General features: G+C 46.8%; 1 protein-coding gene across 2 annotated transcripts in view; it reads left to right on the forward strand.

Moving 5' to 3' along the window:
- Positions 1 to 12,035: 12,035 nt before the first annotated feature.
- Positions 12,036 to 27,496, forward strand: part of LOC149339222 (B-cell receptor CD22-like) — a 223,245-nt gene continuing 207,784 nt past the window's right edge. For both annotated transcript variants that reach the window (XM_089547993.1, XM_089547994.1), the window contains exon 1: positions 12,036 to 12,940. In XM_089547993.1, the coding sequence (XP_089404119.1) occupies positions 12,835 to 12,940 (106 nt within the window). In that variant the 5' untranslated portion in view covers positions 12,036 to 12,834. The remainder of the gene's footprint in view (positions 12,941 to 27,496) is intronic.

Consider the following 27,496-nt stretch of genomic DNA (forward strand, 5'->3'; position numbering starts at 1 on the left):
TTCCTGCTATAAATGTGGTTCGACATACAAACTTCACACAATTTCTGTTGGAAACGCACCATTACCAAAGCGACGTATCCCAGGCCTACATCGCCAGACCTCCTCACATTACTGTCAGATCTTCAGACGCGCGCATTAAGTGACGTTACCACCGCACCAGAAAATGCTCTAATTGTCTGCGAGCCCAGGAAGAAATCTTTGGTGGTCTCTTAGTATCAAGAAAATAAGCACAGGCTATTTCTCGTGTACGAGTAATTAAGGCCGTAGAGGGTGTAGCCCATCGCCTCGTCCTGCGTCAGCACACCCCAACCTCCCAGACATCACTCAAATGGCTAGCCGCTACAGTCCACGCGCCAGAGGGGAATATACAGAGAAAACATACAGAGCGCTTGCCTCCGCAGCCCAACACAGGGGCCGCGCTTGTGTCCGCTTCTGAGAAAGCCGCCTTCAAAACTGCACGCCGCTGAAGCCACGCGTGCTCATGAGATGCCCTTTCAGCTGCTTGACTTAACAGAAAGACAAGGCAAGACCTAAAAAGCTATTGGCCTTGTGCCCGAAGCCCGTTCATCTTGTCCCCACCCAGTCACCACTGGGGAACATCAAGAAGATGGAAACCAAAAGGAAAGAGCTAGGAGCATACGAAAAGGAGGTTTGGCCGCTTTCGAAGCCCGGCGGCTCGTTCTAAATGGGCCGTGACGTGAGCGCCGCCTATGCGGGGGTGATGAATACACGCACATCGGTCCTCAATGTATAGCTGGAGCGAACTCACTGCACGTTTTTTTTTAGGCCGCCGCGAAAAGTTGGAAGCAGAAATATAAGAAGGCAAATGGGTAGCCTTGTGCACTGCACAAAGCGGACGGCGAGCGTCCTTTTAGCTCGAGTCTGCCGCAGAACATTCAGCGCGCTCGGTGGTCCGTTAAAGCAGCCAGTTGTATTCCGACGCCATGCGTAACAGCCCATGTTACTGCTGCCGGTCAGGCTGCTTATCGTGAGTGCGCAGCGTTTCAAGGAGCCACTGCCCATAATTTAGCCCTACGGTCTTTCATATTCTCTAAACGTGCGTAGTCTAGCTTTAGCGTTTTGAGAGCAGGAAGCAGTGATGAAGAGGCACATTTCATGCAGAAACAATGAAAATAAAGCAGATTTATAGTCAGAAATTTGGGTTCGTACCTGCAAGTCTCACACAAGAGAGGTGGAACCGTGTGTTTATAGATTTCTAGCACGTAATTTGAGGCATCAGCCATCAATTCCTTGTCAAAGTTGTTATTTCTGTATATGTTTTCGTGCTTTGGGAATGCTTTCGATAGCTACTACGTTATTCAAGCTGACTGTGGGAGCGTGCGCTGGTCTCAGTAGAGTCGCATTCCACAGCCGATGTTTATTTCTCTGGCCACCTAATGAAATGTGTGTGGAAAAGAAGAAATGTGCGAAAAGAAAGAAAAAAACGCGTGGAGATTGCCGTGCTTTAGAGCGAATATTCTATGATTCCTCATTTACACATTTGCGATTGAGCCGTATTGCCCCTCTTTCTCGGCCAAACCAAAATTTTTATTGTTCCAAGGTTCTTCATTGTTGAAAACAAAAAGAGACTTTTTTAACTGCTCAGGCTACTAAATTAGCTTGAAACTTGCATGGTTTTTTCTTTGTTGTATGGGCTGCCAAACGAAGTTGTAAAAGCACAATCTCGAGAACAATGTTCCGTCTGTCTTCCTAAACATACAAATAAAGTCTATAAAGAGAACCTTTGATTTACAGCCATTTTTCACCTATATTTTATGACTGTACTTTGTTAACACTGTTTTATTGTTTCTAGTGTATTGACTGCATCTTGTTCCTGCTGGTCTGCGTATGCCACAAGTTTGATGTTGTGTCCACTTCTTTTTTGTCCAGGTTGGACCGATAGTATGTACAAAATAAAAAAAAACAAAAGTGCCTAATTTCCTAGCAAGCTGGCGGCAAACGTTATCTTTTCTTTTTAGAACAAAGTAAACACACTGTACCCAGCGCCTATGGAAGAGAAGCCCTAAACCTGACTACTGCAGTCGCCCTTGCCGCTAGCCCTGACGAGAAAGCTCCCGCCTCTGCGACAAGAGTGTTGCGCAGTCACTGTGGCTTCGTAACGACGTCAATCACGGGTGAGCTAGCGATCAACTTAGGCCCTCCGGCCTCCACTGGCTATAGAGGGAGCCCAAGAAGGCTAAAACGCGCGGAATCCTCTTAACCTGAGTGACGAAACACACATTCTCTGCACAATATAAACTCCGGTTGAAGCCGTTGCTATCGCTTTAGCGCAGTAGCAGATTGAAGAAGTTAAGAACTGAAGTTTTCCGGCAAGAAGTGCAAACCGCAGACATGACAACAGATGGACAAAAGTTGAGATGAGGAAAAAAGAACCCATGTGGGTGCTCATACAATCGAATAGAGGAAAAAGAGGTGAGCACATACCTTTCTTGCCATCTTTCTCATTCCTCCATGTATTGGCCACTCACCCTTAGTGGGTATGCGCCATCTTTATTTGACGCTTACCAACCAACCTTGGTCACCGACACTGTTCCCCTGTCTGTTCCTCTCAGAGCTTTATAACAAGTGGCGAAACGGTCGTCAATACGTGGTAAAGTGTCCCCCTTTCTTCCAACTGTACGACGCATCTCTCTCGCGGGCCACTCAGTCGAGCGAAGCGGGGTGATGCGCTTCCCGTAACACAAGCAAGCACCAGAAAAAGAGAGCTCATGAAGCCACTTTGCGAGGAGCGAGACGCGTCTGTCTGGCGCTGTAGGCGACCTTATTGCTTGCTCAAGGAACAGTGAAAGCCCCAGCATACAGTCTGTGTCTCACATATTTGTGCGCTTGCATCTGCATCTGTGGTACAAGCATATGCTGTGGTAATTATGAATATAGGCGAATCAACTTGCGAGAGGCAAGCACCAAGCAAGCTTTGCGCAACAGTTAGAAATTTCCCACTTTAAAACTATTCATGCACGCTAGATACGCAAGGAATCTTAATTAGTCGCGCGCTGTCTGTCTCACTATGGAGCAGCAGGGTTCAAAGCAACGTACCTGCGACGTCCTTGTTGCGCAATGCAAGAAAAAAAATGCATTTAACTGCATAACTTAACTGCCATGTTCCACCATTCCAGGAGGGGAAAGTTTCCTGAAATTTTTTCCGAGTCATTTACGCAATCCAACACCGGCGACCTGGACCTACTGGTGGCCTCCAAGCGTTACTTTTTCACGGCTTTGGGTTCACCGAAGCGAAATAGTTTTTGCACAGCTTGCTGAGGACATGCTGCTAGCTGAGAAAGAGCAAAGTAATGTCTGCCATTGCAGGTGCTTTTGTATTTATTTCTTCTGAATCGGAACACGGCCGCAGCGGCAGGGATTTGATGGATCGCAAATGCAAAAGCACCCGTGTGCTATACCAAGAATTCATCATCTAGCTGTGCATGCTTATTTCGCAGGACAGTAGGAAAAATTGCAGCCTTGAAGATGCGAGAAAACCCAAATATCGGCACTCCTTTTTCCGAGTGTTCTCTGTCAGTAACCATGCTGTTGTTTTCAGTTTGCCGCTAAAGAGCCTGTTGACCCCGTTTTCAGCATCTTCCATCAAGAAAACCTGCTTTCATTGCTCCCATCGGTTCAACCGCGGCAACAGAATTATACCTGTTAAGATGCTGCTCCGAACAAATGCAACGAAGAAAGAAAGATCACAAAATGCAGAAAGAAGGGCGTTTTCCAGCGCGTTGCCCCAATAAACTCATTTTGTTGTTTTCTGAAGGCGAGCGATAGGTGCCGGCTCCAAATGTATCAAGATGCGTTTCAAACGCACAGAAATTGAGAACAGTGAGATCAAAATCTTTCCGCTCTACGAAAAAGTCGCAGCAAAATCTTTTCGCCTTGAGCAAGCGTGGAAAATCTAAGATGTCCCCAAGATCCGCGCAAGCAGCTTTCAGCAGATTCACCCCATCGTCGCGGAAAGAAAAGCAGAATAAAACGACGCTGTGGCAGGGCGGGTGCGGGAAAGCGCGTTGAGATGGGGAAACGGTGATAAATCCGCGTTAACGCAGTCTGGACCCAGGTTTGGCGTCTCTCGGGAGTTGAGCCTCCCCTTCTGGCTGATCTTAAAACGAAGCCGGGGACGACACCCGGGAAGACCAGCGTCACAGGACTTTTGAGGTGGCTTGAAAGATGGGTACCAAGGAAAGGTAGCCGAGATGGAAGAAATGAAAGACCTTTCAGTGGGAAGCAGATACAATGGAAATCTCAACGCTGAGAAATCGCGCGTGATGCTTTGTCAGTTTCGTGTTTTCAGTTGCTTCGAATGAGTAGAAAATAGTTTTAAAGGAATCAAAGCACATATACACACCCTGTTCAGTCGCTTCTATGGTGGTTTTTCAATCCGTTTTGAAGTCCCCACCCTCTTCAAGTCCTGCTCTCCGAAGTACTGGAGGTAGGTGAGATTTTGTAAACATCGCGATGTCTTCGAGAGGTGTTGGAAAAGCTTGAAATGAAAAGAGCCCCGAGAAGTTTGGGCCGATAAAAACAAAAACAGAAAAATTGGCGAGCCTGTCCGTGATACAAAAGGTGTTCAACAAAGTTTTGTCTGGGGGAACTCCTCTCAGGGGGAGCACCTTTTCCATGCATTGGCGTTAGTCGCACCATCCAGGATGGGCCATGTATGACGCGAGCTGCGCACTCTTTTAATTGGATTTAGCCAGGTGCATAGGGAGGCGTTCTCCGCTTTTTTTTTTTTGCACAGTTTAGAGACGCGTTTTACTACCTTCTCGCAATCGCGTCAAACCCGTGTCGCATTCTAGGTGCTAAAGATTCTTGCTGTTTTTCGAATCGTAATACATACCAGTGCCCTTTACACTGACCATCCAAATTGCCAGGTTGGGACTCAAAACGTGGTTAGAAAAAGGCCTCTCTTTTCCGTTAGGCGCTTGCTGCTTTATATGACGCTAACCCGAGAGGATCAAGCACGTGTACCTCAAAAGGCAGCGCTGACGTGCGACGGACAAGGACGAGAGGTGGACAAAACTACGCTGTCCACCAGCGCTGCCTTTCTAACAATGATCAATTCCATCCAACTAGAACAACAACATAACTTGTTCACGTCTTTCTGTACTCTTGGGAGCGCGCGCACGCACGCACGCACGCACGCACGCACGCACGCACGCACGCACGCACGCACGCACGCACGCACGCACGCACGCACGCACGCACGCACGCACGCACGCACGCACGCACGCCCACACACGCAAACGTACGTACACACACACACTTTACGGAAACCACACTACAGCTTCATTCTTTGACTGCGTCGAGACGACAAAGGCCACAAAACATAGCGGTGCAAGTGATTCCTCTAAAAATTTAACTCTGGGGATGAAAACTGCGTATCGAAAAACGAGACAAAAATTTGTGTCGTAGTGATGGTTCAACAGCGCAAACACACACAGACCAAGAAGGAGACAAGACACACACCGCGCTGAACTTACAACTGATTTTTTATTAGGAAGAAGCATGTCATAATATACACACACGAAAACAACACACACGAAAAAAATTCAGGGGGCACTTTGACTGTCTAAAGTGGGTAGAGGCGGAAGCGTTTTCCGCACCACCTTCGCTGTTTCGTGGCACCGGTGGCGTCACATATAATTGAGTACTAATTACTAAGTGATGACAAATTACTAATTAATGGTTGATTACTGATTAATGGGTGAATATTAATTAACTGCTAATTAATGACGCTTAAGCTTCGACTTTAGGAGTGGAACGCGACAGCGCGTTGTAGCGCTGCCAGGGAGTCCACGGAACACCACCCGTTCAGCGCGATGCCTTGCCCTTTGAACGCAACGCTTTTTGAGGAAAGGAAATGGCGCCGTAATTCTCTGTCATCTCGGTGGACATCTGAACCACACCGTGGAGGAAGGGAGGAAGTGGGAGTGAAAGAAGATAGATAAAGAGGAGCCGCAATGAAGAAAATGAAAATTGTATTTGAGTAAAGGAAATTACGCTGTAACTGTCTCACAAAATTCAGGGGGGCACTTTTTTGACCTAAAGTGTGGTCACTGATGCCCCTAAGAGTGGAACGCGACAGCGTCTTGCAACGCTGCCAAGGAGTCCATAGAACGCCATCGCCCATTCGGTTCTACGCCTCGGTTGTCAGTAAATTGGTTTTTGAGGAAAGGAAATGTGTCTCTCATTTGTCGGTGGACACCTAAACCTCGCGGGAAGGGAATGGAGGAGGATGAGAGTGAGTGAAGACACCGTATTGGCTAGACGCGCCTTTGTTCATTCCAAACCATCGAGCTGGCATGGCGGAGTGGATAGCATGCTCGTCTCTCACGCCGAAGACCGGGGTTCGATTCCTGAGCTCGACCGATTTCTTAATACGTTTTATTTATTTATATGGCCTGACTAGTAAAGCTAATTAGGTTAATTGTGTAATTAATCAATTAACTAAGCTCAGTCCCACTTAATTAGAGCATCACTATACGATCCCTTCAATTAGTTGCATGGTTACTAGCCAAAGTACAATTGGCCCCGTTTGAAATTCGCGCACTGTGACGTCACGACCTTTTCCACCAATTGAAAAGCGTGACATTTTCTGTCGACAACTGCTGCTTACAACGATGAGACATTAAAGGCTTCGACACCTACCACATGGTTTGGGCTTGCCAGCGCAACTCAGCTCTCTCCCCCCACCCCAACCCTACCAGAGAGGAATGGGAGGCGGCCCTGCTTGGCTGCTCGGACCTTCAGGCCCAAAAGGCTTTGGTCAAGAGGGCTAAGCTGGCGGCTTCGACCAATGGGGTCCCGGAATAGGGACTCCACCCATTGCGGGGCTCTTTAAGAAAGCCTCACCTCTTTTATTAAATAAAGGCTTTTCATCATCATCATCCGCCTTAAAACAGCGCACATGCTCAATGTCAACAATCTCATAGTACTAAAAAAGGTAAAACCGCTTTAAAAGCACGTGTGTATCCACAGCACCGCTATCCAATGTGTAGCATTTTCATTTCCCTAACAGATAATGTTACAGATGGCGCACTCACGCACCCTTTATCTTTCCGGATAATATGAAAGGCTTCAGCAATTTCTCTAGTGCGCTGGTTAGAATGACGAAACAACACATCAGTGTCACCAAAAAACGGCGTGCATTTGCATGTGAAACAATGTTTCGCTAGGTTTGTTTCTTTGTTCTTGAAAGAATTAGCGTGCTCCATGAGCCGCACGTTAATACAGCGGCCAGTCTGGCCGATGTAGGTAAGGCCGCAGGACAAGAGGATCTGATAAACTATGCCAGTCTTACAGGGAACATATCTTGTCACATGATTGATGTTGCAAGCATTTCTTCTGCGCCCCTCATGCCTTCTTTGAACCGCCGCTCCCACTCTTTCTAGTAGTTTGTTAGGAGCAGAAAACAGAACTTCTACGCCATGCTTGCTCCCCACTTTCTTAATCCGGAGCGACAGCGCGTGGACATACGGCATAACCACTATCTTTCTTCTTCCTTCATCCGATCCCTTCTTCTGCCCAGTCGTGTCTGCAGGCGATTTCAGCGCACGGAGTAGAGTACTTTGCCTGCGCTCGAGACGAGCACTGAATCCGGGAAACCAGCTTCCCTACATCTGTTTGCCTGGGCTAAAAGACTAGACATCATTTTATGACGACAAGATTTCTTCACTGCCATGCCTAAGCATCCTGTAACAATACCACTTTTTACGATCTTTGAATGAAAGGAGTTGTAATTTAAAAGGGGCTTTTCACTCCTAGGCGAATACTGCCAACAGACGTGATTGGGCAAGAAAGACAACTTTAAATCAAGGAATTGCAAGACTGTTTCTTGAGGGACTTCATGTGTGAACTTCAGTCCCGACCCATTACGTGCAAAGACATCAAGGACATTTGACACAAATTCCGGATTCACGAACCTAGCTAGCACTAAGAAATCGTCCACGTAACGGAAAATGCGTTAGGGAAATGAAAATGCTACACAGTGGATAGCGGTTCTGTGGACACACACGTGCTTTTAAAGCGGTTTTACCTTTTTTAGTACAATGAGATTGTTGACATTGCGCATGTGCGCTGTTTTTTCGTGTGTGTTGTTTTCGTGTATGTATATTATGACATGCTTCTTCCTAATAAAAAATCAGTTGTAAGTTCAGCGCTGTATGTGTCTTGTCTCCTTCTTGGTCTGTGTGTGTTTGCGCTGTTGAACCATCACTATGAATCTACACCAACTAGCCCAATCTGCAGTTCCTCTAAAATTTTGTGTGTTCACTGCAATTTTTTTGGTATATTGGGATTTCCCCTTGGTAACAATACAAATCTTTGTAGTCAAAAAAACATAATTTTCTGCAGTATTGCGCGCCGGTCGTAGCGACAGAACTGCAGAAAAAGTAATGCAGAAAAATTGTTCAGTACAACAGTGAAATACTAAAATTGTACAGAGAAATCTCTTGTTACCACCTGGAAACGAAACATTTTATCATGTTTCGCTCCGGGATTAGATAATATTTAATGCGCCATTCATGATGAGCATAAACAGAGCAATCAAGCTGCTTTCTAGGTGCAACATTTTCGTATAAGCATAGTACGTGCCCCTCCCCATTTCATTTTCGTTATGGAAATTCCGGCAGCGAGTAAACGACCTTTGTACTAATAATTTTTAATAGAGGAGCAGAAAATAACGGAACCAGGGCTCAATAATACGCTTATCTCCTAGAACATCCGCCAAAGTGTTTTGCATGCGGTTTAGTGCGACCGCGCCGTGGTGCCGTATTTGTGGAGCAGAACTGTCATCTATAGCATACGGATGAAGTTCGGGAAATAACCAATGGGAAGAGAATTGGAGAAGGGTTCATGGTTCAGGGTTCATTCACATCATGAAATCATAGTAAGAAGCGTAGCTGCTAAGCATCGCGAACATTTGCGGACGCCCCGAGTTGCTCGCAGAACCTAAATGACAGCGATCCATCTGCAACATGCGATCACGGCTGAACAGCTGAGCGAACGCATACTCTTTAAGAAGCCTGCCACGGCAGGCGCGGCCCATTTCTCGGTGCTATTGAATTTCTCGGTCGCGTCGCCAGGCGGTGCCACTTGACGGACTGTTTGAAGCAAGTCAGCGCTTCTTTCAAAAGGGATCGAATCCTTGGGAACCCAAATTCTGGGAAGCACCGCAGAATTGCGAACGGGAAGAGATGGGCAGCAATTGGTTTTACGTAATTTGATACAACGAGAAAAAAAAAACGCTTGTTTTGTGAGTGGAGAGGCAGAATAAGAAAACAAGCCAGCAAGTCTAAAGGCCCAACTCCATCGGCGCTCTTCGGCGCGCGTCCTGCGCGCTTGGGGGCCCACGCGTCGGCCAGAACAGGTCTGCGCATGCGCGACGCGTCGGCCACCGCCCAGCGCGTCCACGACGCGCGCATCTGACAGTGCCAGATATCGGCGCCTGCGCACGGGCGCTAGCGCGCGCGTCGGAAGCGGGGTCCGGTTGACAACAATCGGAGGACCGCGGGGCTCTCGAGGACTCTTTTCTTCATAGCTTCGTGTTCCCCGAACTTTTCTTCGCGGTTTAACTCGTCCTTTCAGCGCCCCCAACCATGTATTGTTCACGGCTTGACATTTTTTCAGTCGGCTTGCGAGGGGGAGCGAGCCAGCACCTGGTGCATGGAGATGCAAGCCCCTTTTCGACGCTCGTCGCGGCGCGTGCTGGTCGCGCAGGCGTTCCGCGCGCTCACCGAGGGGCGCCGATGGAGTTGGGCCTTAACGTTGTACGAAAGGGAACGCAGGAAACGGCGTTAAACGGAGACTCAGAGCGGAGCATGAAGTTTGCTGAAAAGATGCAGTTGAGAGCGCCTGGCTACGCGCTTGTGTGGAAGACCGAATAATGAATCCTTAACCGGCAATTTTCGAATAAATCAAAAGCTTACATGTCCAAGCTAGGTCCGGCTGCCCTTTAATTCGCATATACAAGCTGCAATTATATTTCATCAGATGTTTTTTTATTCACAATATGTGGAACTAAGAGAAACAATTACACACGTTTTGTAAAAATGCCACACTATTCATCCGCCAGTAAGCTGGGTCCTAGTTAGCCTGTACGAAATATTGCAGTGAAGGAATAGCGAGCAAGAAGAGATGGTATCTGCGGTAAAAAAATATAGAAGTATGACAGGAGGACTAATGGCGCAAGAGATACCACACCGTGAGCATAGTCACACTTACTTCAGCCCTCTTTTTAAAGAAGGCAATAAATTATCCGCTTTTTAGTCACCTGAAAGAGAAAGCTAAAGAAGATGGTGTTTCTTGTACCCGTGTTGAACCGATGCAAGCATTGAGGCAGTGACGCGTTAGAAGGCGGCCCGATGAATGAATAGCATCACTGACACTTTTCTAGACTGTGTGTATCAGCAGTAGGAAGTAGCTGCTAGAAGAAAAAGAATCCGTAGGTGTACGGGCACGTCGACTGTCATTACCACTGCCGCATGCTGACCGAAGAGAAGGAAGAATAAAGAAGTAAAAAAAGATTAACTGAAAGAAGAAGGAAAGATTATATTCGGTCCGCAATCATTGGGTCAGCCGAAGCGATGACGAGCACACTGCATGCAGAACAGAGTATCCCTGAAGGAACGTCAACTGCTACCATTCATCAGAGATATTGCAGTTGTGCGGTTGCTAGGAAAGCATTCTAGTCTAATAAGGTTTAGAAGAACTTTTTGTAGAAGAAGAAAGCGAGGTATGTTGCTGGGTGAGTTGGTTGGCAATCATTCTGAGGATAGCAGAGCTGGCGTAGGAAGGACAAGAAAAAGGAGGGGAGACAACTGCGATGTTGTGCCCGCTTTTTTGTCCACCGTCCTTCAGGCCAACTTGTCTGAGAAAGAGAAACCGCGTGGGAACGCCTATAGGTAGACAGTGAAACTGGTACAGGGTGTGGTGGCAGCCCCCTCAGATGCAGCAGAGCTGAGGAAAGGCACAAGAGGGATCTAGGTGCTAGGAAAGACATTATTCTGGCAATAGTGCTTTGCTTGAGACTCCTTTCACCAGACCGCTTTCATTCGGACAGGCAAGGACGGCGCCGCGTCTTACCATTCCCCTTTATCGTTCGCCATCTGAAAGTGTACTACTGACAATTTTATTATGTGCTTTCGCCCTGCTTTTTTTTTCTTTTAAGAACAGAACGCTCCCTCTGGGACATTAGAATCAATCCTGGCAGCAGCATCGGTGGTCTCAAGGTGGTTTCAAATCTATAACTAAATAACCTCGTATGAATGATTTCCATTCTAGTTTAGGTATCTGGGCCGACAAACCTTGTTTACTTCCTGCGAAAATATGTGCATTAAAACGTCAGAGAGGTCACTTTCTGTCAAATGCAGTCGTCGTATGAAGTTCTCACAAAAACAGCAGCGTCATTGCAAAGTACATTTCGCTTATTTCCGATCTGCGATCCACGGCACTTTTATTTATAATGCAGCTACAACCACAAAGCGCTGCATTTGAAGGAGAATATCTTTGTTTGGGTGGTAAAGTTGCAGTCTTTAAAGGCCACGCTGATCCCTCAGCGTCGCCACGAGGCGTCGAAAGTAACATTCCATTACACTGCTTTGCGTTACACTACAGAAAGCGCATGGAAAGATGGGAGTAGATCAGTTCACGATTCCTCATACAAAATTGATCAACATCCTCGAAAACGCACCGTTCCTCTTCTGCTGTGCCCTTATGGAGCTGCACCTGAGTCTAATATTCGCTGTCCCCTTAGGTTCCGGATACAATGACGCGTGGTGGAGGAATCCGTGTCCCTCTGCGTGCCAGAACTCAGGGACGGGTACTTCAATCGACAAAGCAGCAGCGCTGCCCGGGCAACCGACGCCGCTCCGCGCACGCGGCTCGCACTGCGCACCGGGTTTTCGGTTCCCACCACAGGACTCGGCGGCGCTGCTCTCGGCGAGGCCCAGGAGCAGCGGAGGCGGCAGCGGCGCAAACATTTGAGCGAGCGCTAAAAGGCCCCAGCCCGAGTCGAACTCGTCCAGAGAACCCGCGGCGCCTGCGCGAAGAAGCCGCCGCGCCACGCCACGCCGATTTGCGATGCGCCCCGCGCTCCGCAAAGTTGGCTCCGGGTCGTCGTCGCCGAGGCGCTCTCTTTGAGCGTGACTGCTCTGCCCGTGCCGCACTGGCACCGCCGGCGCTGCGTCGGAGTTGAGCCTCTCCCTCATCCTCCCTTCCTGGACCCGCGTTCACTACTCCCGCTCCGCTCCGGAGCTGAGCGCTTTCAAAACGACTGTGCGTGGGACCGCTGTGCTGCTACGTGTGTACTTGCTCCCATTGGGCCCGTCCCCTTCAAAGGGAACTGGCGGATGCATTGCATTGATGTGAGCCTGACCCCTTTTCCGTACCAATGAGGATTCTCTGAGGAATTGTTGAGTGACGGTGAGGTGGAACGTTGTGATCTCCCTGGACTACCAGCGGTCGAAACTCAGGCTGTTATCCTCGTTCGCGGGTGGACTATTCGGATTGTCTGTCCCAGGCACTTTGGCATCGCAACCAAAAACAAAGCAACCAAGTGACATTTGCAAAGTGGGCCACCGCGCATCAGGTGCATGGAGTTGGGTGGCTGAAAACAGTCTGACGCTACGTGGCATTTTTGCGTGCTACCATGACCAGATGCGAAGAGCTTGCCCCGTCATCGGTGTTGACGGCTGTCTTCTCGATGTCGCGGCACTCGGAAGACCGTGCTCCGTAGTGACAGCCCTGTGCGCTCTGCTCGCTGTCAGCGTGTGGTTGGCGCCTTGACGCGTAGCGCCCGCGCCAACTGATCGGCTGGATATGTCGACGTCGTTTCTCTGCTCGTGGACAGTGCTGGCGGCGGGGGCGGCGATGCGACTTCTATTTCACGTACACGTGTCGGCCGGGTCCAGTGAGGGCATCATAGGTGAGGCAGTAGTATTGTGCTTGCGCGCTCTCTTTGTCATGCGCGTGTTATTGTTGTGCCGTCGCTGTCAATAGCACGCACACAAGTCAAGTGATTACGCTGGCCGGATGAGTAAAAAGCGGACCGCAGATGATTTTATTTAGTTTGGTACTTGTCCGTGCAATGCCTGAAGGACCTGTCCAATAAAGTCATCTTTTTTACTTTTTTAAGTTTAACAGCCATTAGGCATTTGAAAAATTTATTCTGCCTGTTTCATGTTGATAGGTTAAAAGCGATTGCTCATGTTCGCAAGTAGTTACGTTGCTTTTTCTGTTTCTTAATTTCTCACGTAAGGAGAGCTTGCAAAAATTACGGTGAACTGATATCGGAAAAACAAATGCATATTTATTTCATGCAAGAACATTGTGAAGCACTCCCTATTCTGTTTTTATACAGAGGGGCAGCACTTTTTGATGGCGCTATGCATTTAACCGTGGGCTTATATTTTGTGTGATGTTCTTTCCCAGACCTGCATAATTTTTAATACAAGCTTTGCACGCTTGTTTCATTGGTTCTTCGCCAAACACAGGCTCGCAAGAGGTTACCTATATTTTATATATAGAATTGAGGTCAACGAGTGATGTTTATGCAAACAGGGAAGGCTTTGTTGGTTATTCCTCAAGAATAAGAAAACTGAACAACGACTTCAAAGAGAGCTCGCCTGTGGCGTAATAAGGAAAAAATATGGTGCACTCCATCTCACGCCATAAAAAAAAAGCTTGCATTTATTGTTCCCCTTTGTCTCGAATCGTGGCTTACTTAAAGATTAAATTACACCACCTGTGCTTTTACTTTCTGCGCAGTGTTTGTAGAAGAGACTTCACTCGGCAAATTCGTATGAATCAATAACCATATTTAGTTATCATGCAGTTATGAAAAGTGAAAGCGCAAGAGTATGCTTGTGTTTGCTCCGAAAAGCAGCTGTTTCTAGTCGGATCAGGTCGGCTTAAGTAACTACAGTTTTGGGAATTGCTGCTGACAAATTCTGAAGTGTTGTTCTAACTTGATAGGGGTACTAGATAAGTGCGCAGATGTAAAAAAATAGTTTTATTTTTTCCTCTGTACCCCTGGGTCAAAATTTGTTGAGTCATTAGTAAACATTGCATAGAGTAAATAGATACGCTTTTTTTTGGCGGCCTCAAAATGGAATAATCGTGATATGTAATCTAGAGTAAATTCTTCCATACTCCACACACGTTAATCCAACTCAAACAGTGGAAACATACGTGCCATTTATTCAAAGTGCAGATTTGTTCAATAAAACAATTTTTTGTACGTGGAAGAAAACGTGGCGAGTGAATTCTCCAATATTGAAGACAAACTTTCTTCCTTTGTTTATCAGGTTATTAATATTCGAAGCAGGAATGCATATTTTACGAAGCGAATACAGCTTGGTATTCCCTAACTGTGGTATACAATGTCGACATAGTGGCAAGTAAAAATCCCAATAGGCGCTATCACAGCGTCGTCCACTCTAATGAAAACGTTACGAGATTCCACCGAACGGCTCTAATAGTCGTGCGCATAATACATATTTTCGTCCATCTGATCAGGACCTTCTCCCTAACAAGAGATATTTAGTGACGTTCCCATCCTGCTGAACGCGTTCATAAACAAAGAAATGACTCAGAATCGATATCAGACACGTTAAAATTTCAAATATATGTTACGGTACTGCACTTAGATGAGAAAGGCACAAAATAAAACGAAACACCCAAGCGTCGTTTCCCGAAATGGGACAAAGGGCGGGCGCCAGGAAACAACGAGCTAGTGCGGTCCTTATCTCGAAAGAGTGTTGTAAATGTCTTCCCCAAATGGGATCCGATCGAGGGTATTTGTGCTCCCGCAGGCTTCAGATTACGATCGCACTTTTGTGCGGACGGCAGTCCTGTGCGCGTACCGCCAATGAGAGCGTCATCAGTCGGGTCACGAAATTGAATGGCCCCGAAGCGAAGCGCGCGGAGGAAGAATGCGGCACCGCGACTTGCGCCTTCCGGGCACCGAGTCCAATGCACGGAATGTTATTTAGCGGGGACCAGCTGCTGCCGTCAGGGGATCGGTCGAGCTTTACGAAGCGGTTTAGCAAAGGAAACAAGAGCTGTGGGTGCTACAAAGGATCGCAAAAGGGAGTGAAACGGAAGTAAAAAGGGACTACCAAATCAGGCGGAGTAAAAAAAGAGTGTGAAGAAAGAAGAGCTAGAGAATGCGGTGAAGAGGGCAGGCGGAGAGAGCGCTAGGAAGAGATAGCGCGTAACTAAGCCCGCTAATGCAGTGCGCGAATCGAACGTTCCGCCAACAATCGGACGGAGCGTATCGAAACGGGAAACCGGAGAGCGGCTAAAGACGCTGCCGGCCGCCGCCCCGAAAATAGATTAGCCGCCGCCATTTGCAATCAATCATGTGAGCAGCCTGCAAAGAACGCCGTTCGGAGAGGCGCGTCCGTGGGTCCTAATGCCGCCTGATGAATGTCTCGCGAATGGAAGCTGTGTAAATAAAATTAGGGAACGCTTGGTTTTGGGTTGCTGAAAGTAAACGTGGCTGCTTATTTTACACGGCGGAGATGCTTGGTGCCGGATACTTGGGCTGAACTCTGCTGTTCTCAGTCAATTTCTTTCTCCGTTAGTCTTAGTCTTGCAGTCTGCTTTTCCCACAAAACTGAAAAGATAAGTCGAACAGAGTTATAGTCACAGGAAAACATGCATGCCGAAAATGACTGCGCGTTTCGCGTTGAAGTTTTTCTTTCTGTGCGCCAAACTAAGTTAACGATAAAATCGTAGTCCTAAGTCATGCCTCACGTATTCAGCGTTACTTTAGAAGTAGCGCTCAAAATTTTTAACTATAATATTTAAATTGACACACCTAAGGTGACACGCTTCCGAAGTCTACTAATCTCTCTTAGACAAAACTTATCTCAGTTGCTGAGCGCACTAGCTCGACGGGTGCTGACACTCAAGGTACATTTCCCGGTCTCTGCCCAATGAGGAAAAAAGCACCGAATGAGCGGGTATTTCTTTGTAAGGCAGTTGTGCTATGGGTCTCAAGCCAAGCTGATAATATAAAACTTGAGGAATTATAGGTCTAGGAAATAAAACACACGAAAAGTCGCAAAAAGTTGAATTAAATTACAAATTTGTCAAATGAATCAAGTTCGAGCAATACCGTTTTAAAGAAAATCTTCGGCTTAAAACACGTTTACAGAAGGCAAACCTTGAGGCACACAGGAAGTCTTCGCTTGGCCTCAAGCGGTGCAAATGTTTCATTGAAAAAAAATAAATGGTTGGCCGTTTAGCACTGCAAAGGACAGAATATTGTGCGAAATTAGTTTTCTGCAGGTGTACACCACCTCCACGTACCTGAAAACTTCATTGAGATGTCCACTGACCAAGAGGACTAGTTATGCGCGTATTCAAGTTTTTCATCATCAGTGCCAATTTACCTAATGTAGTACGCCTGCGGCTTATAATCCAGTGCCGCGTTTGTGCAGCAATGTTGTCAGCGCCAACACATGCAGCGCACATGTGTCTGTCATTACCGCCACATAGCTCAAAGCGCGAATTTAGTTTGACAATAGTCTTAGTTGATGAAGAAGATGCGCAATGCGTAGCGCAATAGTATGTTGCACATTAACATAACACGTGATCGGCTGCGATGATAGCGTAGCGTAGTGCAATAAAGAAAAGAAAGCGAAGACAGCGTAGTGCTCTCGTGCAGTGGTCAACGAAGGTGATCTGTTTGCGCCGCCGCGGGTTCGAATCTGTAAGGTCGCAATATTTATTTTCTTTATTTTTTGTTTACGGTGCGCCCAAATTCACCATCATGCTTCCCACAAACTGGTGAGTCCTTTAGCACTAAATTATGCCGGTGTTTTGCAAATGGCGAAACAAAAAGTTTTGTTTGAAAGGACGCTTAATACTGTCTGAGCCCAGGAAATAATTCGAATATTTCAAAGCACCTTGCGGACTATACGAAATCTCCGGGGTAGCGAAAGGAAATAATACTTATTGATTGACAATAAATTTCAAGCAAACTATCAATCAGCAAGTACCAGCAAAACGTTACCGTTGTGCTTGCATGTGTGCGTTTGTGTAAAATGACTGGCTGAGTGAATCCTTTATTGGGCCCCTCTTTGTGCCCGCACAAGTCAAAAATACTTTTGTTGCGGACACGAGTGTAACAGAAATGCGCGCGCTTAAATTGCGCGTACTAAACCTTTGGTCTACGGATAACCATCTTGCACTTGAATCTGCGGAAAGATAACAAAAACCTGAAATATAAATGACATGGGCAGGTTACAGTTCTTTAAGTTTTTTACCTCTTTTCGAGGAAGCTTTCTTAAACCTCCTCAGGATATAGAAAACCGCTAATTTCAGGAAGCCGCTGCCCCAATTCGTAATTAAGGCTTCCGAAACTTAATGACCCTTGCGCTGACGGTTTATTAATGCCGGCGGGCATAAAGAGTACAGCATCACGTAAACAAAAAGGAAAAAAAGAAACAAGAGAACTTTTCCAGAAATATAGCGAATATAAAGGATTGAAAGCAGAAAGCAGTGAAGGAAAAAAGAAGCTGGCTTACATAAGAGAAAAGTGAAGGTACTGTGCCATGGACTAGAAAACGTACACCTCTAGAATAACGAGGTACATGCCTTCGCTTCTCCTCTTAAGCTCCCTCGTAGAAACCCGGGAAAAGGAAACAATTTTTATTATTTTTTTTTTGTTTTGTCAGCCACGCGGAAGCAGCGGTGGCTCAGCGTATGTAATATTCATGACGGGATTAAACGCTACACGGCGTACGTCTCCGTTCTGCAGCTATTTTTCGTGGCAATTATTCCCATTTTTATTATTACTTGCCCACTTGTTTCCCGCGCCATTATTTCTTCTCGTGTAAGAGCGGGTCTAAGAAGAGCAATATATAGCCGGAGAGAGCGCTATTTTAATCACACGGACGCAACTTCAGACCACGAGGTTATATTTAGGTGTCGCAGCACCTAAGAGGCCGCGCTTTTTAATATTTATATTTATCTAAACTTTTACTATAGGAAACTTCCCCTATACTATGATATTTTTTTTGTTGTTCTTAAGGATGCACTTGCAGTTATCTCCATTTTTTCACGTCCTGCCTAACTGCATTAACTAATTTGCTGGACGTTGTGCGACGACGCTCACGAGCTGTCTTGCACAGAGCCCGAGGGGATCGTGGTCGGTAATGGCTGTTTTAAAGAAAGTGAATTCAGTCAAAAATTTAATTTCTGGAAACTGCGGGAACAAGAATTTGTAACCCAATTAGGCACCTCCCCCTCTCTCCTCCCCCCTCAACACACACACACACACACACACACACACACACACACACACACACACACACACACACACACACACACACACACACACACACACACACACTTTTTTTAAGGGAACGTTTCCACATCTACAGTAAGAGAGTGAGCCAAACTACATATGATATGAAGTCTGACGCCTCAAATTTCAGAACAAAATTCCATGCTGGAGAATACAAGGCAACCCGTTAGGGCGCAGAATTTCAGACAATTTCATAAAAATGTGTGTAATTTTGAACGATGTAGCCTAAAAAAAAGAAAGGAGCGCAAGGTTTTTCATTCGTGAATGGGAAACAAAGCCATTGCCTGAACGGAAAACGTAATATTTCAGGGCATTGTGGAATGCACCGAAGGTAACCGACAGAACGGCAATATTATAGAAATTGTTATGCCTAGATGCTTTTGCGACACTTTAAAAAATAAGGTGGTCTCTTCGCTCATTTGATTGGGGCGAGAAAATCGCACGAATAAAATGTAACAAGTGATTGGTATTTGCTCTTGTAACTTCAACATCTCAAGAAAATCTTGAGCAGCGGCGGCAAGAAATGGAAGACTACCAATTTCTCCAGTCCTGAATGAAAATGCGCGACGTGGCCAGCAACAACAATCGAAACAGAACTATTCATTACGAAATGTTTTCAAGAAAGGCAGGCCCAGCAGTGATTCACATCCGGCCGGAAAAAAACCTTCTGCTGTTATCGCTGATCGTTCCCGCCTTCTTTGGCGAACTGTGTCACACCAAACAATCGGCGTAAGGAAATATGTCAGAGCAAAAAAACCATAACGAATAATCAAAACTACCACCACCAACTCTTCACGTTTTCAAAACTTATACGTATGCGCGCAATAAATAAAAGGAATATCAGATAGCGTTCGCAAACACAAGTTACCTATGGCGGCTCGCAAAGCTCACGAGAAATCGATGGCGCTTGTGTCGTTAACGCAGTATAGGATATCGATAATAGCCTGTTTCGGTGTATTCGTACACGTTCGAATAGCGGCAATTTTCTCCTCCGAGAAAAGTTGGCGCCTCTCCAGAAGACGATGACTGAGACGCGACGGTTTCTTCTCTTGTGGGTCATGCTGGAGAAATTTTGCGGGTACATGCGTATTGAACGGCTAGCAGCGCGCGGCGTCGTATCCCGGGTGCAATATGGAATCAAGATATTTGCAATTAAATGGTTGAAATGCTCTCAACAGGCATTGAAAAAATTCTGCTGCTCATGAGAGTCCTGCCGATAGTGCTTTTGGATGTTCAAAAAAAAAAAAGTGGGTGGTTTTACGAAGGTTAGCTACGTAATATTGTTTTAGGACCTAACCGGTTAAAATCTGTGGAAGGCTGTGCAAAAGATGCACGGCGTTGAACACTTGATAAAAGTGTGCACACTTGAACTTGGCCCTGTTAACGAGTATCTGTGCAAAACTATAATTTCATTGATTTCAATGCGACGTGCCGTTGCAACTGCAAGAAAAGTCTGTGTACCTCCAGAATACGCTGGTAGGCCTGTGCAACATCGGGCAGTAATGTATTTTTTGGTTTATGGAGCGGGCTGTGATGTAATGTATTTGGGATTTCAATCAGCGTATATGAATGAAATATTGCATATACATTTTCGCAAATTTGCTGTTTTGCCAATGCAGAAGAAACGTACTTTTCTAAATTTCCTTTACAACTCTGGAGAAAGAAAAAGGAAAATAGATGCACTGAGAAGTCGCCTTGAGACCTGTTCAGTACAGGCCACGATCGAGCAAAATTTCTCTTTTGAAACTAATATACGATTTCCACGTGTATTTAGTGGTTGACAGCCGTCCGCGATTTTAAACTAGATGAAATCATTCTATGTAGACCGCATTCAGAAGTTCGATTCGGAAGTTGAGCTGCCAGAAGAATAGAAAAAGATTCTGCAGGTCACGCCCAGTAAGTTTGGATTTCTCTGCACTGACGAAAATATAGCCGCAAAATGCCAGACAAGTGCCGCACAAAGCCCAGGTGCCAGTTAAGCGCTGGGATATTTTGCAATTAGGTGTAGACAAACGAGTACTAGTGCATCAAACATCTACATCAGTGTCACGGGGTGCTAATTTCTCAAACAACTATTGATGTTAGAGAGAGGCAACGCCGAGCCTTCATCGCAACGACCGCAATTTGAGAAAACTCCACTGGGCAGTAAAGGCTGTCAGCATGAACGCAAGAAATGCAAGCCGCCAATCGCGACGTTATAAAACAGAACCCCAGTTCAGAGCAGAGAAGGCATCCGAGATGATAAACAAAAAGAAGGTAGAAGAAAGAAAGACGCAACAAGGAAGGGAGATGCTAACAGCCGACAGACAGGAGGGCGCCGGCGATCGCTTGACGCGCCCCTGCCAGGCGGGGGCTGAAATATCGTTCGTGATACGTTCTCCCCGTGACAAGGGGCCGCACGGGCCCTTGACGGGGCGGATGGTGAGAGGAGAAGGCGGAGGGTGAAAAAGAGCTACCAGAATAGGAGAGCGCCGCTCTATCAGGGCCAAGGGCGGCGGCGGCGGCGAAGGAACAAACGCGTGCGGCGAGCAATGCCTCCCGCCGCCAGAACAAGGGGAGGAACCGGAATAGAGATGGAGACAGGGTTCGGCGCCTGCACACGCGTCACAGAAACACGAAACAAAACGCTGGAAACGCCGCGAAAGGAACGGAAGATAGAATCGCACGCAGCGGCCCGAAAGAGGCGCCGTCGGGCGAGGAGTCAAAACAGCGGAGACCAAAAACGGCCCTTCTAGCGTAGACAAGAGACGACGAAAGGCCCGAGAACAATCCCCGCGATAAAAAGAATGGCGAAGAAGCAAACCGTGTGAGAATTCAAGCAAACCGCGGCGCGCAAGGGAAAAAAAGCAGGGTCAACAAAAGCGCCTAAAGGCAGCCTTCAGCCCTCTCATCCCTCTGGATGCCGCTGCACATACCTTGAAACGCTAAGAGAGCAAGGAAAATATTTTCGTGCTCTACGCCGCGAGTTCTGTACTCGTTTATTACAATTTTTTTTTTCCTTTCTACTGGTGTTCACCGCCAGTCACGGGCCCTTGTTTTTGCGACCCCCGCGTCCCCGTCCAGCCTTGCTCCCGCGCTTCCCCAGCCATCCGAACCATCTTCTTCCACCCCTGCGCGCCAGAAACAGGCGAGGTCGCGCACGAAGAGCAACCGAAAGTCGCTGGAGCGCGCGCTGTGAGACAAGGAAACCGAAGACAGCCGCCTCTGTCCGTTGTGCCGGGGCTATTTCCGTCTCCCCGCTGCACTACGCTGTACGCCACGCGACGGAGTGTACACAGTACGCGCGGGGCCTTATCGTTTTTGTCTGTGTGTCTATGTGTCGCCCCCACCACGCTACAGTGGAAACGCGGTGGCTGCCTCTGCCGTTGCTGCTGGCACTGCATCTTTCGCTGTCTAATAAAAAGCAACGAGCGCCTCCAAAGAGGATTCACGCTTGCGTAGCCCCGCCGCTTCGGTCTTCTTTTGTTCCCGTTTTGGTGCCCCTCCGTCCATTGTCTCGCAATCATCTTTCCCCTGGTTGAATGCAGCAATGAAAGAGAGAATGGCGTGAATGTATTCCGTTTTCTTTTTCATCGCGGCACTGTTCGGCGCGTCAGCGCGCATGGGAAATAAGGAAGGAAAATTGAAATCCCAGGCAGGCGAACGAAGTCGGAATTTCTTCCATCCTGTCGCGTAAGAGCAACCGTTATTACATTACCCGAGAGCTTTTCAGGGCACTATTTCTTGCAGACAGCGGCTGTTTTTGTTCTCTATACCTTACTTTTGTTTTCTTTTTTTTTTAGAGAGAATAGTCTTTCTTTCCTGCTATTCGGAACATCGCGACATTCAAGGCATTTTGCTATGGCATGCTTCACAACCGACTCCTCCGGCTGAAGCTTCTTTATGGTGAACAATGAAACAATAGTTGCCTGTCGCGTTTTCTTGTACCACGTCGAGGAAGTTTTCGCGATGAATTTTACTGCATTGGTCTCCGCCTATCAAGATGCTTGCCAGCTGGGCATCTGAACGTGACAACACAAAGAGTGTTGCGCAAGATAACTATTACCGCTGAGCATATTCACCTTTGATGCATCTTTGTTCCGCGTAACATATCCTTCAGTACAATTTAGAATGCACGTAAGTTTGTTATTTCTTAATTTGCAGCAATGTTTTCAAATGTGGCAGTTCGAACATCGCCGCTCGGGTTTTAAGGAAAGGGCTCGAGAAGGCGACATCTCAATGTTGTTCTGCTCCAATTTAAAATAGAAATGTGCTACTCATGCATTCCATTCATTTCATTAAGGAGTTAAAAGCACACTACTAAAAGTTTTGCTGGCAAAAAAAAAAGAACGGAATGAAAGGAAAAGAAAACACGAAAACGAGCCAAGCGGGAAGCGGAAGCAGCGCATGAATATTCGGAAGCACGAACGACGAAATTAAACTGCCGGTGCGTTGCGGGAGTCAGTGCTACGGGGATACAAAATGAGCAAACACTGAAACTCGGGGGGAAAACACAGCGGCCACTTTGCGTGCACTGACGTGTGTAACTTTGTTGAGTTCGTTCTGCTTTTACCGATCTCTGTCGACGCGTGTCTCACCGAGAGACGTCATTAATATTTAGAAGCGGCGGGCAGACTGTCAAACATCAGCCCTTCTTTTCTAAAAGCGGCTCCCAAACCACCTCTACGCCCGCTCTCTCGTTCTCTTTCCATCTTCTTCCTTCACTTCTCTTTGTGTCCTTTAATTGGTGAAAATGAAAATAGAAAGAATGAAAGAGATTGTGTGCGATAGAGAGAGAGACTTTAAATGCAGTCCGCTAAAGAGGAAACAGAGTTGCTTCTCCGCACAGGCCTTATCGCCACTGGCTATGGCTCTTTTTCTAAAGAACCGGAGCCAGTTGTCTGCACCATCACCTCCATTCGTGGACAAATAAATATATGAATGCATAGAGAAAAAATAATGGAAATGAAGTAAGCAACAGATCATACGAAGTAAAACAGTCAGGGATAAGGAGGAGGAGGAGAATGTAGGGCTCCCGCGTGTCCAGCTCCGGCCGGCGTCCCGATGTTTAATGGGCGACCGCGTTTAATGAAAGGCAGAAGCAATTTCCGCTTGGAGCCCCAGGACCGATCGTCAGGAGAGGAGGTAGACGACAAGGCAAGCTAGGAATGAGCTGATGCTTAAAAGGGGCCCCATATAGCGGGTTGGGGGAGGAGGTGTGGGAGATGAGCTCCGTGGCCGACTGCCTCCCCCACTACACCACGACTACTACGTGAGCTCGGCAGCCAAAGAAGAGAATCGGCGGCCGGCCGCGGCAGCAGCAGCACCACCGACGCTGAAGCCGAGTGAGCATTAACGCCGGCCAACGAGACCTACGTGCCGTCCACGCGGGGCACGTTTTTGGCAGGCCATCAGTCAGCGTCGTCGACTGCATCGTGTCCGCTCTTTAACGTGACTGCGCGCTTCCGACAGCAAACAATGCGACGCGCCCGTCTGCCTCCTCGACCGCCGCGTCCCGGCCGACGGCCGCCCGCCGACGAGCGCAAGCTCGCGCGCCTTTGCTTTTTTTTTCTGCCTTTTTTTTTTCCTTTTTCGCGAGCCCCGATTCGCGCGCCGGGTCCGTCCATTTGCAGGAAGAGGGCTGGAGAAGCTTGTTGTCGGCACCGTTCAACGCGCAGCCGCAATGTTCGCATTTGCGCTGTCGTTTCGCGGGGCGCCGCTGTTTGGGAGCGGAGTGCTCGCAGGAAACGGGCGGTGGAAATAGGTGCGCGAAAACGGCCGGCCGCTTACGCTGATTTCAGTGCGCTTTGTGGGGAAGGAGAAGACCCATAACCTAAAGCGTTCTCGTGAGTCGTTGCGGCCTTCTCAAATTGTGAGCTCTTAGTGGTTTCTAGGTGGTGACAAGGTGATAATAGGGTTGTATTTCGGCGGTCTGTTGCATATCATCGCACTTACCTGTAGTATATAGGCGAACTCAAATTGCGATCTAACTCTGAAGTAGCTTTTTATACTTTTATACTGTGTTATACTGTGTTATAATGTTATAGTGTGCAAAAACAGAACCATGATTTTTAAATCGCTAGGGATCGTTAAGCAATGTAGTGAAAAATTTCGAAATTATCGTTTAACATCTTTCTAAATCATTTGGGTTTCTTCTCGGCTAACGACAATTGTTCAAGAGAGTTAGCGCTAAAATTTTTTACGTTGAAATTAACCTTCAAGCACAGCTAAACGCTCCTGTATCGCTTGTCCGGCAAGGCATACTCGAAGCGATTGTTGCGTGCATGTGCTGTGCGCAGCGCCGGTACACCTGCGTCGCAACAGGGCCTTAACCTCGCTTTCCAGATTACCGCAGAACTGAAGGCGCATTTTAATGCAGGCTTTTTTGTTTTTCTTAGCAGGAAATGGTTCCGCCTCGTTGTTTGTCATTCTTTCTTGTTTCCTTATCCGCTGTTTTAACTAGCCGTCAGAAGCAGCCATTCGGTAAAGTGTTCATGGCAAGTTTTAATTATTAACTGCTCGCTAGCTTTTAATTGCTTCTTATCACCTTCCAGAGCATAAAAGTTACGCCATGCATACATGAGCACCCTCTATAATGAAGAAGCAGTTACGCTACGCTATGGCCGAGTGGCGATACAAGCAAAACACCAGAGTACGCCTTAACGCTGCCAGCAGAAAAGGAGATTATAAGACCATCGTTAGTCGCTGGGCGCCTGCACGTGATCAAAGCGGTTGCAAAGCTGTAAAGTGCACCCACCTCTGTCTCAAAAGCATAAACTGATTCGTTAAGAAAGTGCAGAATGCTTTCGGCTCATTTCACATTCAGTCGCACTTCATTCTTCTTCTATGTTTATTCTTGGACAGGATTTTAAACACCGCAGGTAACTGCAAAGTGGGTTTGGATGTTTAAGTGGGCTGAAAACCAGCGCGTGCTAAGGTGTTGCGAAAGGTATTAGATTTTAACAAAAGTGGTTCTTTTGTTTTCTTTTTAAATGGACTGCCACTGCGGTGGCTCAGTGGTTATGGTGCACGGCTGCTGACCCAAAAGACGCGGGTTCGTTCCCGGCCGCGGCGGCTAGAATTTCCTTGGAGGAGAAATTCTAGAGGCCTGTGTACTGTGCGATGTCAGTGCACGTTAAAGAACCCCAGGTGGTCGAAATTTCCGGAGCCCTTCACTACGGCGTCTCTGATAGGCTGAATCGCTTTGGGACGTTAAACCCTATAAACTAAACTAAAGTAAACTAAACTAAACTCTTTTAAATGGACACACATTTGTATGATAGTAACGGCAGTGCTGGGCACTTGTAGCAACCGTATCGGTGCGATCACTTACCAACGAGTTTAAAATTAGGCCCTTCAAGGCACTCTGTCACTTCAGAGAACAGGTTAAATCCTTGAGCGTCAATTTAAGGCGTAGTTTTAAAACGCTGATTGCTATCGTTTAGTTTAACCGTGCATCAGTAATAGCGTTCTAGAAGTGATCAAAAAGAAACCATTCTTTCTTGATTTTCTCTTGCGCTTGCTTTCTACTGGTTTGTCTACAGATTGCTCATAGTGCAGTATGTCGTTTCCATGTGTCATTATCTCTGAAAAATTTTTAAATTTTAGAATAAGAACGCGTTTTGGACCTTTAGGTCCCTCGCTTGAAATATTGTTTACCACCGCATCATACTTGTGAAAGCGTAAATCGATGACTCGAAGCAGACACATTTCATTTGGGGCCCTTCTGTTATCTCTTCAGTCTTGACAGAATTGCGCAATTCACTTCATCTCATTTGTTCACTTGTCCCGACGTCTCAGGATCCAGATATTCAGCTTGCCTTAATAACAGTGAATCAGGATGTTGAATATGTAAACTGCGCTTTTTTCGCACCCTTTTAGAGTCTGTCACCGGATATTTCAACAGTTTTTGGACTTCGACACTTGTCGAATCGCACAGGACATCACAAAACCGTATGAACTAGAGCACTGCACGGGCCGCATTCTGAGGCCCGAGACCGGCTCGAACCCGAGGCTCAAACCCTGGGCCCGGGCCGGGCTCGCTAATTTATTATGTTACTGAGTCCGGGCCCGGCTCGTTCACGTGGTAAATTGTTCACCGTGGCAAGTAATTTCCCGAAGCATATCTAAAGGAGTAGCAGACAAAGGTGGGAAAATCGCAATAACGGTAGAAAAATTGGTTTGCTAAATATATATTAAAAAAAATGAGAACATAAGGCGGGTTCGCCCGCATGGCTTTTTGAACAGTGACGCTATCTTTGGACCCCCGAACTTCTGAGAACCAAATGAAAAAAGTAGCATCAAAGTACAGTAAGCTTCGCGTTACGCCTGGAGTTTTAATCTGACATTTTTTATGGCCCCGGTGTCTAATTATTATACAGTGTTCAGAGCCGTAGTAATGATATTTCTATTTTTTTTTTAATGAGCATGATTTTGCGAAGTGAATCATGGCTGACTGGGTGCGTTTCTATGAAGGGAAAAAGTAATAAAATCTTCCGTTTATTGCGTAATATGTGTTGAAGACCGGAAGTGTCCTAAGCTAATAAGCTCTTCTCCAATGGCGTTTATTTTAGAGATGCCTTCTTAGGAGGCGAAGGCAAACAGTCAACGACTATCTTGGAGCATACGGCAGCCCGTCTAGCAATCGAATGAAGGTCCTTCTCCATCTGTTGTTATGGGACTTCAAATGTCCTGTCGTTAGTGGTAACGCAAAACCAAGCAGGTTCGGAGCGCCTTCTAGTAGATCCGACGGCGTGTGCTCGCTGATAGTTGAAGCAGCATAGTCAAGGGCGCTATGTACTTTAGCACGCGAACGCTTCGTGCGAATGATCCATCAGTCAGCTCTTACGAAGCTCCATTATGAACGCTGCTCTAGTGCAGTACGTCGCTGCTGGATTTTGTATATTTTCTTTTTAACTTCTCCTTTATCGTTAAACGTGGCGAAGCGTGTGCGTCCGACGTTACTTAGATATTGCACAGTTAGTAACGGTGATTCAAGTCTGTCTTCAAATGAGCTTTCTCTCATTACCCGTCAGCAAAAAACTATTGGCAATGGTTTATTAATAGCCCACTGGAAAGATTTTGGCTTCGGGATTCTTTTATTTCCGAGATGTCTCGGGGAACAGTATAAAAAAAACTTTTCTTGATATTTTTTCCCTGTGGGGAACATGTGACTGTAGCAGA

Source organism: Amblyomma mixtum, chromosome 6 (assembly GCF_055824585.1).
Source record: "Amblyomma mixtum isolate Tamu chromosome 6, ASM5582458v1, whole genome shotgun sequence".
In the NCBI taxonomy this organism is placed as follows: Eukaryota; Metazoa; Arthropoda; class Arachnida; order Ixodida; family Ixodidae; genus Amblyomma; species Amblyomma mixtum.